At 39.4% G+C, this 15,017-nt stretch overlaps 1 protein-coding gene across 2 annotated transcripts in view; it reads left to right on the forward strand.

The window, feature by feature from the left end:
- Positions 1-2,847: 2,847 nt before the first annotated feature.
- CADM2 (cell adhesion molecule 2) overlaps positions 2,848-15,017 on the forward strand; it is a 1,096,781-nt gene continuing 1,084,611 nt past the window's right edge. For both annotated transcript variants that reach the window (XM_049785499.1, XM_049785500.1), the window contains exon 1: positions 2,848-3,659. In XM_049785499.1, the coding sequence (XP_049641456.1) occupies positions 3,599-3,659 (61 nt within the window). In that variant the 5' untranslated portion in view covers positions 2,848-3,598. The remainder of the gene's footprint in view (positions 3,660-15,017) is intronic.

Below are 15,017 nucleotides of genomic sequence, written 5' to 3' on the forward strand. Positions count from 1 at the left end.
TGGCTTAAAAGATTCTTCATAATTGGGTTTTAAACATATTATTAATCAGGGTCAATCCCACCACCAGTGCCAACCTCCCTCCACCAATGTTCCCAGAGAACATTTTGTGCCACCATCCTAAAGAAGATAAGCCTTCTGACACTGGCTAAAATAATAGATCCTATTTTAATGGCAAACACTAAATATTTTGTAAATGCTTGTAAATACTCAGCTAAAGGCAGTTGATACTATTATGTGCATGTCATATATATATGTATATATATGCATTTTTGCTATCTAATATATACCATACTATATGATATGGATTATTAATGTCTATGAAACACTGACAGCTGACCACATATTTAAAATGCTGGTGAGCATGGAGAATGACAATCAATGCTTCCAGTATTCAATAAGCTAATTTTCTTCCACAATGGTGTACATTTTCACCAGGCCATGAAATTTCTTTTTCTAAGTTAATTTACTATAGTCAATTTGCTATAAGAGTCAATTGAGTATGGATTTTTTTTTGATTTCTAGTCTTGGGATCTATAATAACTATATTTAAGGTATTTATATATCACTTAATTTTTATATTTTGGAAGAGAAATAAAAATGTCTATCCAAACTTGTGAAATTTGATATTTACACAATTGTAAAAATTACATAAATTTTCCCAATTTTCATTTATAAACACTGAGCAATAAACTTTAGTTATTTTTCAGTATTGTTGAGATTTAATTGAAAATATGAAGACTATTTAAGTGTACTTCATGATAATTTGATATTTTATAGAACTCTCAGATTCTTTGTTTATTATGTCCATCACCTTAAATTATTGGCTAATTATTTGCCTCTGTTGGAATAAGGAAAGTATAAAGTTCACAATAATGATAAATTTCAATGCTTTTAAACATAGAAACACTCATAAAATATAAAACTAAATGTAACTGTCTCTGTGAAATTTATCCAAAACAACTCTACTTATGAGATAGGAAAGTTATGTGCTCAATTCTATAACAATGTGAACTTAACTAAAGTTCATTTAAAGCACTATTTTATTATTAAATTTCCATACAATAAATTAAAAACCAATTTTTCCATGAAGTGAAAAAGGAAATTAAATGGAAAAATAAAAGTATTCCCAGACAGGTTTAATAACAGACTGTTTTTAATAGGAATGTCTGGATAGATGCTTACTGCCTTTTCTAATAGCTGAAACTGACAATGAGGGTCGCTATAATAAAATTATTCACATGCCCTCTTTACTGTGGTGTTTTTTTTTATTTTTATTAGATGGAATTTTGGTCTCTTAATTCTCAGAACCTAGGGAGTAAGTTGGACAAAGAAATGAATGGACCATTAGTTAAAAGGCAGGGGTTGAACTGTAAAAGGTTGCAGCAAAGTTAACAACAAATGGGAAAGAGTGAAGGGCATCAATATTGATTTACCTCTCATCTTTCCCTTTGTCTTCTTGCTTGCAGGTTTCTATTGTGCAGTCTTTCAAACAAAATAGACTTTATGCTGTGACTGATTTAACACTACTGAACTAGTCCATCATCTGCTAATTTGGTTCAATTAAACACTGGTCATAGGGAAAACTCTGAGAATTAAGCTCATTTGAAAATACATCTTCTGATTAATTTATGCCCTGCTCATTTATATTCCCTCTTTTAAAAGACTTTTTTTTTTCATGGTGCTGACTTATAGAGGTGGTTCTTTCCAGATTTTATAGTTCCTTTCTTTCTATACTGTTGGTTGAATCCCAAAGGAAATAGTTTTGTTCTTTTTTTCCCTATCTTTCCTTGAGGCTAGTTTAAAACATTTATAGAGTATTACCTAAGATGTCCTGCAATCTAGAATTAGAGGATAAATTCACTAAACAACTAGAGCCGTTAATTTCTATAGTACATAGATTGTGTAACCCCGAAATATCCTTTTTGCTTTGTCACTTAACCCTTTAACATGAAGAGTATTGTTCTATCATTTTACTTTTTGGCAATTCAGGAGGCTTCAAATTAAGCTCAAATAAAATAGTCCAATATGCAGCAATAAGTACCAGCCAATAACTTGCAAGAGTATCTACCTGTCTGGTCCCAGAACCAATCTATATTGCAACCAGTAGGTGTACTAAGATTTATCCCTATTCTAAGCACCAACCTGATAAACAACTAAAAAAGCAATCATTTTATTTTACCCACCCCAACTTATCTTCCTGCCACACAAATGTTCTTGTAGGCAGGTAGGTGTTCAGCTCCCTATACTTAGCCTCTCCCACGCCCTTTGCAAAAAAATTTCCCTTTTGCAGTGGGGAGCAGTCAAGAGATCGCTCACTGCAGCTGGTGAGTGGGCAGGTGGCATCCACCATCTGCTCTGGGAGTCCAAAAAGCTGTATAACACTTCTCACCTAGGATCCCCCCACAATTTTTTTAACCAGGCAACACCCTGGTTAAAAAAAAATTCCCCCTCAAAACTGCAGGGGATCCCCCCAAAAAACCACCCCGCCCTCTCGTGGTGAATTCTTCAAAAAAAGTGCATGACACCTATAGATGAATGAAGGGGAGCCAACTTCCCCGCTGGCAAGTTAAGCCATAGACAGCTGGAAAGAAGTTCAGTGAATAAGCCCCCTTGGTCCAGGGCTGTGCCAGTGGGGTTTGCAAGTGCTTGCAGCCCAAAAAGGATGCTGGAGAAAGAAAGAAGCCTGTTTGTTTTTCCCGGCTCTAGTCTCCACCCATCCTATCCTCTCATTTGCTAGACCTAGAGGGCGGCTGAGCTCCTATTGGTCGGTGGGCGTGGCCTGTCCCTGGCCATGGGAGGGGCGGAGCCAGCGCCGCGCTGAGCTTGCCCTTGTGTCTGATGCTTCGCTAGAGCCGCCGCCGCCGCCGCTACTGCAGCTGGACCAGCCGCCGCCGCCGCCGCCGCCTCCACCGCTACCGCCAGTCGCGCTTCTTGCAGCCGCTTCTTGCACCTCCCTTTTCATCACCCGGACTCCGCAACCTTACTGAGTGCAAGCGAGAGCGGCTGATCAGCTAGCTGCCTGCACGCTTCCCCTCCCTTGCACCCCCAGCACCCTCCACCCCTGTCTGGGTGGTTGGTGACCTCCCTCCCCACTCCTGGCAAACCCTCCTTGAAGCCCGCACGCACCTTGGGCGACAACCCCGGCTGAGACCCTCTGTCTGTCTGTCTGTCTGTCTGTCTGTCTGTCTGTCTGTCTGCACCACCTTGCTCCGGCAGCTTAGGCGGGCGTTTGGGGACTTGGCCACGCCGGGCGCACAGCCTCCTTCTTGCAAGGCAAGGCAAGCCAAAGCCAAAGCCAAAGCAAAAAAACCCTGCTGCACCGGGCCGGACTGTCAACTGCTTGCAAGCTAGCTGCAGGAACGAGTGGGGAAATCAAAAGAAATAAAAAAGAAAAACACTATTCATTCTTAGGGGGTCGCTTTCAGCGAAATAAAGAGGGTTCGAAGACCGCAGAGGCGAAGGGTGCAGCGGACGCCAAGAGGAAAAGACACCCCAGCACACTCGGGTGGGTACCCCGACTCTGCTCTTCATCTCTTCCGCTCAGCAGCATCTCCTCGGACTGCCCCGCCACCCCGCTTGCCCTCCAGAGAAGGGGACCATGATTTGGAAACGCAGCGCCGTGCTCCGCTTCTACAGCGTCTGCGGGCTTCTGCTCCAAGGTAATTTCCCCGCCCCGCCGTGGACACACGCACACACACACACACACACACACACACACACACACACACACACACACACCAACTTCACGCCCATTCTCCCCCCCCCCACCTAAGCCTTAGCAAGCACTGCACCCCGCGTTTCCACTCTTCCTTCTTTCCATCCTTCTTTCCTTGCTTCCTCTTCTTTTCTTCTTCCGGGCCCGGTGCAAGCTCCCACCGGCTTCTTCATCCTCTCCTATTCCCCCCTTGGTGGGCAAAGAGGGTCGTGGCCCTGGGCTTGTGCAAGCCCCCCCCCCCCCCTTTGGCATCCCGAATGCCTGCATGCTCAGTTCTGTTCGGTTCGGTTCTTCCCGGCTGTGGCACCTGGAGCCTTTTTTTTTTTTTTAAATACTCTCCGACGCCTCCTATATGCAGCTCCAGATCCCCTATTTGCCTCTCTTGCACCCCACTCCCCATAGCACCCACACCTTTTGGCTGGCAACTTGTGCCTTCTCGCAACGTGCCACCCCTCCCTCCCTCCCTCCGGCCCCTCACCCGCCGCCGCCTCCAGCAGCACCGACAGACCCTCGTCGGGCTCTTGTCAGCTCTTTCACCTTCCCCTCCAAACCCCTGTTCGGGTCGCCCTTCTCACCCCCAATCCCCTCCCGGCTCCCCACCACCACCCTCTTTTCCGTCTGTCTCTTAAAAAAAGTGTGCGAGAAGCCTGGGAGCGAGCTGTCGAGACGGGCTAGCAAAGCAGCAGCAGCAGCAGAGGCGCCTTGTGCATGGCAATAGCTTCCTGGAGTGGGTGGAGGGGTGTTGGGGGGAGCGTGTTGTGAGACGTGTCATTCACCTAGGAAGAGAGAGGGGAGACTGTCTAGGATTGCAAAAAAAATATATATATAGATGGAAAGAAAGAAAAAAAGGGGTTTGTGGAAGAATGAACACTTCAGCCCAAGATGCACAAGAAATAAAGAAAAGGCAAAGGGGATAGGGAAATTTTAAGATGTGAATTGTACTTATTAAAAAAAAAAGCATGCCTACTTTTTAAAATTCTAGTTGTGATTTTTTTTTTTGCTTTTGAAGTAATAGAAGAAAAAAATGTACGTGCCCCTTATTAGTTACTTTCCTGCCAAGAGATTTCTATTCCCCTAACCGCTCCATCCATCCACTCTCCCCCTCTCTCTCTTGCTGCCGCTTCTTTTCAGTAATTAATATTATCCTTTCACGTGAAATGCAAGAACCCCCGGCGACCACAGCGGAGAGAAAAGGGCACCAAATACTGTTATTATGCAAATCACTGGCTCTAGATGCGGAGTAGCTGGGGAAACTGGGGTGCACTTTTTTCCCTCCCCACCACCACCACCAGACCTCACTTTTGGAGGAGGGGATTGCGTGGCATGGGAGGACAGACAGTGCTGACTATGAAATAAATGACAACATGAGCAGTAAGAGTGCAGGGGTGAAGCCACTTTGGGTGGCGCAGGCAGAGGCGGCGTGTCAGCCCTAGGTGGTCAGCGTCTGGGAGGTGGGAGATTGTTGCTTTGAACAGAGAAGTCTGGGGATATGGCTCGACTGAGATACAGGAAAGACGGATGAGAAATGATGGTCGACATATATATATATATATATATATATATTAAAGCTAGGTGACTCTTCATTTCTTGCTAAATTTTCTCCACCTCTGACCCCTCTGGATGCTCATTTGTGCCTCGTGGGAAAAGATGAATTGATCATATTTATGTGCCCCCTAAAGTAAGAGGGATTTGAAAGTAAGGCACACTTACACCCGGAGGCATTGCAAAAACCCAGTCGGCCTTCAGAGGATTTAAATGAGGTCAATGAACCGTCTTTCAGCAAGTTCTTGGAATGCATTCTCTTCCTAACCCTCCTTCGGGGATGCAAGATCAGGGACCAGACCGTATATATATTTTGTGCATGCATATTTCTAGAAAGGAAACAAGGGGGGGGGGGGGATTCTGAAGATTTCTCCTGAATGAACAAAACGGGGTGGGGGTCTTGCAGAAATATTTCTTAGGGCAATTTGCAGCAGCAATCTTGTGCGTTTTATTCCCGGTGTAAATTTCAGACCTGTCATGTGCAAATCCTCCCTAGAAGCAGCCAGCTCATTCTTTTCCAGCCTAGCCGGCTTAGTCCCATTTCCCACCGCTCATCGCCTCCCTCCCGGGCTCCCCATCACCGAAGTAACCCCGGTGGTGCTTGGCACATTAGTTGGGTTTCTAGAGCATGTGGAAATATCCTCGCAGAGACCCCACTTCACCTCGCAGGAACTTGCATTTCTCAGCACTGCTCGTGTGTGTGTGTGTGTGTGTGTGTGTGTGTGTGTGTGTGTGTGTGTGTGAGCAAGCGCGCGTGCATGTCTGGGAGGGGGTGTGCGCGCGCGCGTCCCCACGCGCACGTTCCCGCAGGCCACACCGGGTAAAGGAAGTGTGATGTGGGGGAAATCAGTTAATTTGGTGATTGCGATGAAAATTCCACACCGCTAGCTGTGTTGCTCGGCCAATCTGTGTGTCCCTGGCGCTGGCACGTCATTCCCCCACACTGCCGGCTGGGCTGTGGAGGTTATGTGGGCAATAGATTGCACTTGGGGGGGGGGTCGCCTTCTCTTTGCCTTTAACATTTCCCTGTGAATTGTCTATTCAGTGTACTGCCAAAATAACTGTCTGCTGGTGCTTGTCTTCTGTCTCTCTGCCGAGAGGAGGAATCTACTCTTTCTCTGCTAGGAGAGAGTCCATCAGCTGCATTCTATTTTATTTAAGGCATGGGTCTCTTTCACTAAGTATGTAAACCAGTGATTAAGACAGTGCTGCTTTTCAGAGCCGGCTTTGACGGGGGGGGGGGTGTGTGTGCAAAGGTTGTGGAGATGCCTGAGAAAATGCAGCACTGCACCCAGTAGCAGGATCAAATAAATAAATAAAAGATATGTATAAGCATCCTATAAGCAACCAGGAAATAACTCAAAGATACATGTGTAGTTTATAAGCATCTTAGATCAGGCTGTATTAATCTATCCAAAGATAGAAGGATTTAAAAAAAAAGTACGAAAGGGAGGGGGGGTCACAAAGAACCACTGGATTGTCTTCTCATGTGTATGGCTGCCTCACATTTATCAAACACTGCTCCACAGACACATGGCACTTTGTAGGATATTGTCAGTTCTTGCTCAAACAAATTGCTCATGCCTTCCTTGTCTTAGTTTTGGCTGAAAATATTGCTTCAGGGCTCAGCTTTATGTTTCTCCCACTACCCTACTGTTTTTATTAGGACTTGGTTAGGTTGTAAAACAAAAGCTTTATTTCTTGGACAAAGATTAATACTTAGCAGGTCTTTCCATGTCCAAGGAGGGAAGGATGGCAGGGTGAACTAATGAGCAACTCAACTGGGCTAGGGGCAGTCTGTTCTACCTCCTTATAATTATGACTAGGCAAAAACTATAGGCAGTAAACAGCTACTTATTTCCACTTTCTCAGCATTCTAATGATAGTCGCTCCTTAAGTAGTACTATTTATCCCTGGTATTCTTCTTAGCTTATTTTTTAAGGCATACATACTCCTTTGAATATATCTTCTCTGCATTTTCATTGTGTTTTAATTACCAATTTAAAAATGATAGGATGCAAAGCAATCTTTGGTTTGTTTCTATATGGAATGATGAGTCAGTAGTGAAAATCAAATTAGTGATCAAATGTCTGATGGGGGACAAGTGAATAAAAGATGAATCGCATAGTTTTACTTTGCAACATGGACCAAATTGTCTTCTATGGCTCCTCAGGAGATAAAATTAGGTTACATAATAAATATGTTTCTGAGAAAATTACATTATGGTATGTAAAAGACTTAGTACGATTTGATACTGTGCTGCCTAAAATTTGGAAACATTCCTATTCCTATCCTCCTGTAGATAGAGGAAGTCTCTGGGGTAAGGTGAAGGATCCTTCAGATGCATGAGTTTCTTTTCATTGAGTGGTGTAGAAAAGCTCATCCACCTGTAGCTATGATTCCTTTTGGTAGGTCCATTATAATTGTTTACCATAACTTCATGTTTACCCTTTTTCCTCCCTGAGCCAGAGAGTCCCTTGTAAAGAAGGAGACTGTCTTGTTTTTCACAGAGTCCTAGAATATGTTTAATAAAAGTTCCAAAAATTGAATCAGAACTAACATGTGAACAAAGACATAAGAGTCCTAGAATGTGAATAAGAAGAAAAAGAACAGACTTTCACTAGTTATGTGGCAGTCTTGGGCAAGAGCAATAATATAGCAGATAGGACTCTTGCCTCGCATGTAGTAGACCCAGAGTTGATTCCTAGTACCACATATGGTTCTCCAAGCCCTGCCAGGAGTGATCCCTGAGCACTGTTGTATGTGGCCCAAGAATTGAAATAGAAACTTAGGAGACACTAGAAGAGAGATGATTTAATTGAGAACAGATACTGATACTTTCTTAACTTTGTCATAAAATACTATGGAAAATGATTTCTTACATTTGGAAATATTTTCAAGTTAAAGATTATTTTGGGCTAAGTATTATTTGCCTTAGTCTGTATCATACGTTTCCATTTTATTTTTAGAAAATACATAAAGTTCATAAAACACTGATATCCAAACTTTCTAAACACTTATTTGTTCTATTGTTTTACCCATCTGTGTAATAACCTTAGTCTTCCCACATTAACTTTTATGCTGATTACATATTGCTCACATTTGCTATTTGATTCATGGCTGAAACATCAAAAAGTAATATCTGAACTTAAGAGGAAATGATTGTAATCTAAATAGTTAAACTATACAGGGAAAATTTACTGCAAATATGAAGATTTCTTGCTCTAATTTTATCTGATAACAAAGTTAATTCATCTTTCATTCCACCTTTTACAGCAGACAAAACATTAGGAAGAAATAGATCACAAGTTAGTATTGACTGAGATATCTTCTTTACTTACAAGTCACATATGTGAAACCATTTATCACCACTTTTTAACATGAAACCATTTCATATTTTTAAAATAAAAAAATAAATTACTTAATTAGCTAATATATATATATAAATGTGGAGAGACTGTTAATGTCAATTAAAGCAACGAATAATCAATATTAAATAATATTAATTTTTTCTTTCAAAAAAGGAGAAAGTGGGGCCCGAGCTGTGGTGCTAGAGGTAAGGTATCTGCCTTGCAAGCGTTAGCATAGGATGGACTTCGGTTTGATCCCCTGGCATCCCATATAGTCCCCCAAGCTAGGAGTGATTTCTGAGAGCATAGCCAGGAGTAACCCCTAAGTGTCAATGAGAGTGGCCCCAAACCAAAAATAAACAACAACAAAAAAAACAAAATAGAACAACAAAAAAAGGAGAAAGTATAGGAATGGAGAGATAGTAGAGCTGGTTGTTTTCTTTGCATGAGGCCAACCCAGATTTAATCCTCTTCATCCCACATGGTCTTCTGAGCCCTGCCAGGAGTAATCCCTGAGTGCATGCAAGAAATAAGTCCTGAGCACTTCCAGAAACAAACAGAAAAACCCCAAAAACAAATACAAAGGAGAAAGAACATCTGGTATATGATGAGTAAGACTAAGGATGATTTATTTGGCATGATTTGAAGTATATTTATAATATAGCATAGACCTGTCACATAAAATTTTAATTTGCTCTCAAATTTTTACTGTGAAATAGTCCTCTTTTTAAATAGACCTTCTCTGAGCTTTTTTTTTTTTTTTAGCAAAAGCTTCTCCCATAGTAGTTAGTTGAGTAATTTGAAGAGCCAGAGAAAGGGGAATCACAAACACGAAAGAAGAATTCACATGCTAGAGTCAGAATTCGTGTAACTGGCACAGAATGGTTTGCTTCCCCTCATAAAATAGCTCTAGTGCTCAATGATTACTAAATATAAGCTTCCTGATGGCAAGCTATGAGACTCCAATAGGTGCATAATAAACATTTTGCTCGAAAAACTAGCTATGTCCTAATTATTTTGGAAGTTAAATAGCTCATTCTTATATTAGCACACACTAAACATTGGTTAACTTTAACATTTGGTACGTTATATTGGTTTGTGAAACAGGGCTTGTCTAGAAAAGAAAACCAAATCAATAAATCATTGCAGTTTATCTTTCTGTAGGTCTTTAAAAGTATGGTATCTGAACATTTGATCTTCACACATTTCCCTATGCATTTTTTTTCCTCTTCCATGATTAAACCTCCCAGATACTTTGCATTACATTAGATCACATTCATTCCAGGGAAAATGAAGGGCACATGATTTAAATGTAGAGGTTTAACCTAAAATATTAAAAAGGACAAGTTCATTGCCTACATTTTATTTGAAAATGTCAAGAATTTTTGGAGTGCAGTTTTGTAGTACCAGAAAAAGGCATCTTCTGCAAATTCCATGTGTAAAGAGGTGGATGAGGATTAACCTAGAGCGGTGGCAGCTGAAGCCCCCTGCTGTGTGATGATGCAAATGGCATCTCAGGCCTAATGTGCTCTGCAGCAGAGGATGAACTCACAGAAAAGCAGCCTGGAGGCTGGAGTGACATGGGAAGTCTTTGCGCTGTTTGTAGAGGAGATAGAAATATTTCAGAGAGTATTTATTGTCATGTGAGTTAATTAGAGAAAAAGAGGGAAGGCATATTTTATTTAGAAATTGGTGGCTAGATAAGTCCTAATAAACATGTTCAACATTTGTGTAAAATGAATGTTGGATATTTTATTTTCTTGCAAGTTATTAGGAACATGCATCTCTGTAATGAGGATGAATAATGAGGTTAAAATAGGACATCTATGCAATTCACATGTATTTGACCCAATAGCTGCCAGGCTGGGAAATAATCTATTTTTCTTCTTTAATGATAAAGGAGTCAGGTCACACCAGACCCCCATTATAAAAAAATCTTATTAGAGCATTTTCAGTATTATGAAATATAGCAGTTTTAGGGAAAAATAACTGTTCAGTATATGTTCATATAATGTAGTGCCACAAAGTATAATTTATTACATTGAATCAATAAGGAATCTTTTCTTTCTAAACAATATTATTTATCACACAAGCCAGTGCATCTAATAAGTCCCATAAAAAAGAGAAGAGTTGTAAACAACTTGCCGGTATCTACACCCTAGAACTCTGTTAATCCTAACAAAGATAGCTTGGTTTATTTTGATTCTATTTATTACTGAGGAAAATAATCAGACTTATTTCTTATATTGATTTTTATTTTTAAAAAATACCCATTTGTCTTGTTGATGCTTTCAGTGGATATCTCAAAAATATATGAAATCATTTTTATCTTAGAAATGGATGGGTTACGCCTTCCAATTAGAGGGGGCAATAATGGAGGCACCAAGACCAAACAGTTATAAGACCACTAAGGAATAAACTAGAGACAGAAGGGACCACGCATTCTAGTACCTCCTGGTGTGGGGGAGAGTGGAGGACATGGGAGGCAATATGGGAGCGGCTGTGGGAGGACAATTCCGTGGTGGGAATTCCTCCGATTCAATGTAAATATGTACCTGGAATATTACTGTGAACGATATGTAAGCCAATATAATTAAAGTAAAAATTATATTTAAAAAAAAAGAAATGGATGGGTTAGTTAAAGATTAGAAAGTGTTCTGCAGAATGTGGTATCAGTTACATATAAATGCCCAAATCAGTGAGGTAATTATTGAACAAGGGGATATTCCTCAATCATTTCTCTCTATATGCATATATTTACACAATAAAGTATACAGCTATTTCTAGGACAGGAGGGAATATTTATTATTTTATAAATAATCAGTTTTGGATTCTTAGAGGTGAACTCAGAAAAAGACAAGATCTGACTTTGCACTAAATTTCCTTAACCCTTTTCTAGGGAAAGATTAAATATAATTTTTGAGTGAGCATTCTTAATTTGTAACGATGATTTATTTCTCCTCTTATTAAAACACACCACCCGGTGTGTACCATTTTGGAACCTGCAAAACTATTTCGGATTTGTGCTAGATCTGTTTTGCTTGTGAAACTGAGTATGAGAACTCTAGCCACCTAAACAGACAGATTCAGATTGGAAAGGTGCCTGCCATGAAGGGAACCAGCCATTCATTACTCACATCTATGTTAGAGGTCTTTGAAGTAAATATTAAGACAGTCTTTATTCAACACTGGGGGGATAACTTTCTGAGTCAGCAATTAGTTTTCACTTGAACATTTGAATGGTCTTTTAGCCATTTCACTGCTGAAGGCAAAGCACTTGTCTAGTCATGGTTAAACATATGGGGGCTGGGTATTGGAGGCTAACATCCTTGGGGGTTGTTTGAAAAATGAAAAGGAAGCAGTCATTTGGTTTGAGGAATCTTCAAGTCTTAATGCTGTGTGATGAGATAGTGCTCATCATGTCCGTTTCCAAAAGTACTTTTTTAGGTCAGATTGAATCCCCAAATTTGTTTTCTAGAGGAGGCTGACTTATTTAGAGTAACAGTGTGTTGTTTATCTAAAATCCTCTCTGGGAGTGGAGTGAGAAAGTACCTTTTCCTGACAAGGATGTGCTGATAACTGCTAAGTGTATAGCTGTTACATCGATTCATTCTTATTAATAAAGCCAATTAATTTGTTCTTGAAAAGAAATATTTTTAGCTCCTTTGCTAAAAAGGCATTCGTTTTAAAATTCAAGTGGCCCCTGTAATGCTTACTTCTCTGACAAGGACTAACATTAAATAGTATTTAAAATGTACTTTGAGTCTCTCAATAAATTCATATTATTCATCTGAGTTAATTTATATTAGCGCATTTTATATCTACCCAAGTGTAACTGTTCATGGCTATGATACATCCCATTTATTGTCCTGCTGGCTTTTCAATCTTAAGTAGTAGATTTAGGTGAAAATGAGAGATGGTTAGAATATCTGCATTTAGCAACAAATAAAAGAAATAGAGTAAGTTTCTTATTTGTCTATCTTCAGTTCAAGTGCTGAAGTTGAAATAGCAACTGAGTTTCCTCTTCATTCTCCAGGGATGGACATCCTCATTTTACACACACTGACAGCAGCACCATGCTACTCACTTGAAAGAGGTGTTGAAAAAAATAGTGGGAAATAAAAAATAGTTTGAATAAAAGGAGATTATTAAAGAATATGTTCTGCATACTTAGAGAGGAGGTCTTTTTCTTATCACTCCTGAGGCCCTAACCCAATGTTTTAGCAAGCATAAGACAAACACAATGTGTTTTAAGGTGGTTTTGTTATTGTTGCATTTTTTTTGTGTGAGTGTTCAAAGTTCTTCACCTCTTAATAAAAATGGCAAAAGAAAGCAAGAAAAGGAATGTGAGTCAGCCAGCCAAACACACACAGAAATGCCTGGCAAAGCCTGCTAAATTAGCATATGCTAGGCTGAGTATTTCCCTCTGTTGTTACATAATCCCTTTCTAATACAAAATTTGTTCTCATACTTAACCCTTTCAGGAGGTTTGGAATGTCCCCACTGCTGTATTTTGATTTTGCTTCATTTATATGTTTTCTCAGGAATTGTGCAAGTCATCTATTGAGAGGTTTTTATGTCAAATTCTTTTTTTTCTTTTCGACTTCAGTCTGTCTGTATACAAGTGTTCCATTCTGTGCCTAACTTCAGGATTCAAGAATCAACTTTTCTATAGCTTTCACTGAGAGGATCTAATTAGCATTTAGGCTCTTTTTACTCATGTGCAGCTTTCTGTAGAAAATGTATTAGTTCTATGAGGTTCCCGTAAGGATTCATAATACTCTAGTTTGTTACATGTACTGTGATATTCAGTGTGCCTTAATTATGCACGTGTCCTCATTTCAAAGCCTTTTCAGGGATCATGTGGGATAGAACAGGGGTCTGGCTGTAAATTCACTGTCATGTATTAATGTGTAGGTGGTATTCAGAGAGGGCTGTTTCTGAAGGCAATTATATATCTATGTCCCCAGTATAGCAAGCAGTTACTCACTACCCTGCCAAGGCAGAATGACATTCACCATTGTGATACATAATACAGTATCTGTTATTTCTAAATAGTTCTTTGCTTTGGAAATGAAATAAAATAATTAGTGAAAATGTGTATCCCTTATTCTGAATAGGGAATGTTCCTTTCACTCTCCCAGACAAAAAGGAGAATCAGAAATTGTTCCTAAATCAATACTCTATTCCATAACTAGCCCGTCAACAGATTTTTGCTACTGTGGGATCTAGAAGTTATGCTAGTTATTATGTGAGGTTATATAGATTTTTAGATAGTATTAATTGCTTGCAATCTGAATTGGCTGGTAAATATCAGTGCATTGCCGAAGTTGAGACTTTATATTTTCAGTTTTTTGTCTTGAATGCGATTTGGACAACTGTGGAAGTGTACAGGAGCACAGAGAACAAGAGAGAGAAAGGGAGATTTTAAAAATAAGCCCTTCATTTGAGGAAGGCTAGCTGCTAGAATGGACTCATTAAGTATTTGTCACCATTTATAAGGGGAATACTTTCCTACATCACATGAGTTTGAGCATTAAGTTACTAGTATTCTATGTTTTATAGCATTAGAATTTTAGATCTAATTGATAAATACAAATTAATATTTCTTTTCATGGCTCTGATATAAAGAAGCATTTTGTAAGTTGACATAATTTGTAAGCAATGTTTTACACAATGTACTTAGAATTTAGTGCCTCGTTTTATTTTAAAGCCATGATAATGTAGAATGATAGCTTTAGAAATATCAAAGTCCAGGTATCCATAGAAGTTTTCTTCTTATAAAAATTTAGGATCCAAGCCTGACCTGATTATTTTAGTAGACAAAAGAAAGCCTTTGCCCTTTGTTATTTTAAACATTTATTTTCTCTTAGTCATAAGATAACTAAGCTTTTAATTCTTTCTCTGTTGACATCTGTCTACCTTCTTCCTATATTTTTATTGCAGACTTTTGAATGTTTGCTATTTATTTGTTTCCCCTCATAGGCTAAAGCCCTAGAGAACAGACCTAGTCTTCATTTTATTTCAAATGTCCGTTTCATCAAGTCCATGTTTTCTTAAAAAATGGTCTTATTTCTGCTGATTGATTACTTTTCTTTTAACTCACTTAATGTTGACACATCTCTTTAATTTCATCTAAATTATATTTAAGTGTTTATATTAAAATTGCCAAAATGTCAGTACAGCTATGTTGATAAAGTAAATATTTTCAGGGATCTATAGGAAGAAAACAAATGTGGATACTAAGAAACACAAACAATTTCAAATGATGATTTCCTTTCAAAAATATATAGTCACAGGGCAGTCCATTAAAATTTGAACTAAAGACAATTTGTCTTGTAGCCTTGTATTTTTGTGCCTATGAGCATTCTAACTAGCCCTGTCTTTTTCTCTGTTCCTTAGAAAGGAAC

The sequence above is a fragment of the Suncus etruscus genome, chromosome 13, assembly GCF_024139225.1.
Source record: "Suncus etruscus isolate mSunEtr1 chromosome 13, mSunEtr1.pri.cur, whole genome shotgun sequence".
In the NCBI taxonomy this organism is placed as follows: domain Eukaryota; kingdom Metazoa; phylum Chordata; class Mammalia; order Eulipotyphla; family Soricidae; genus Suncus; species Suncus etruscus.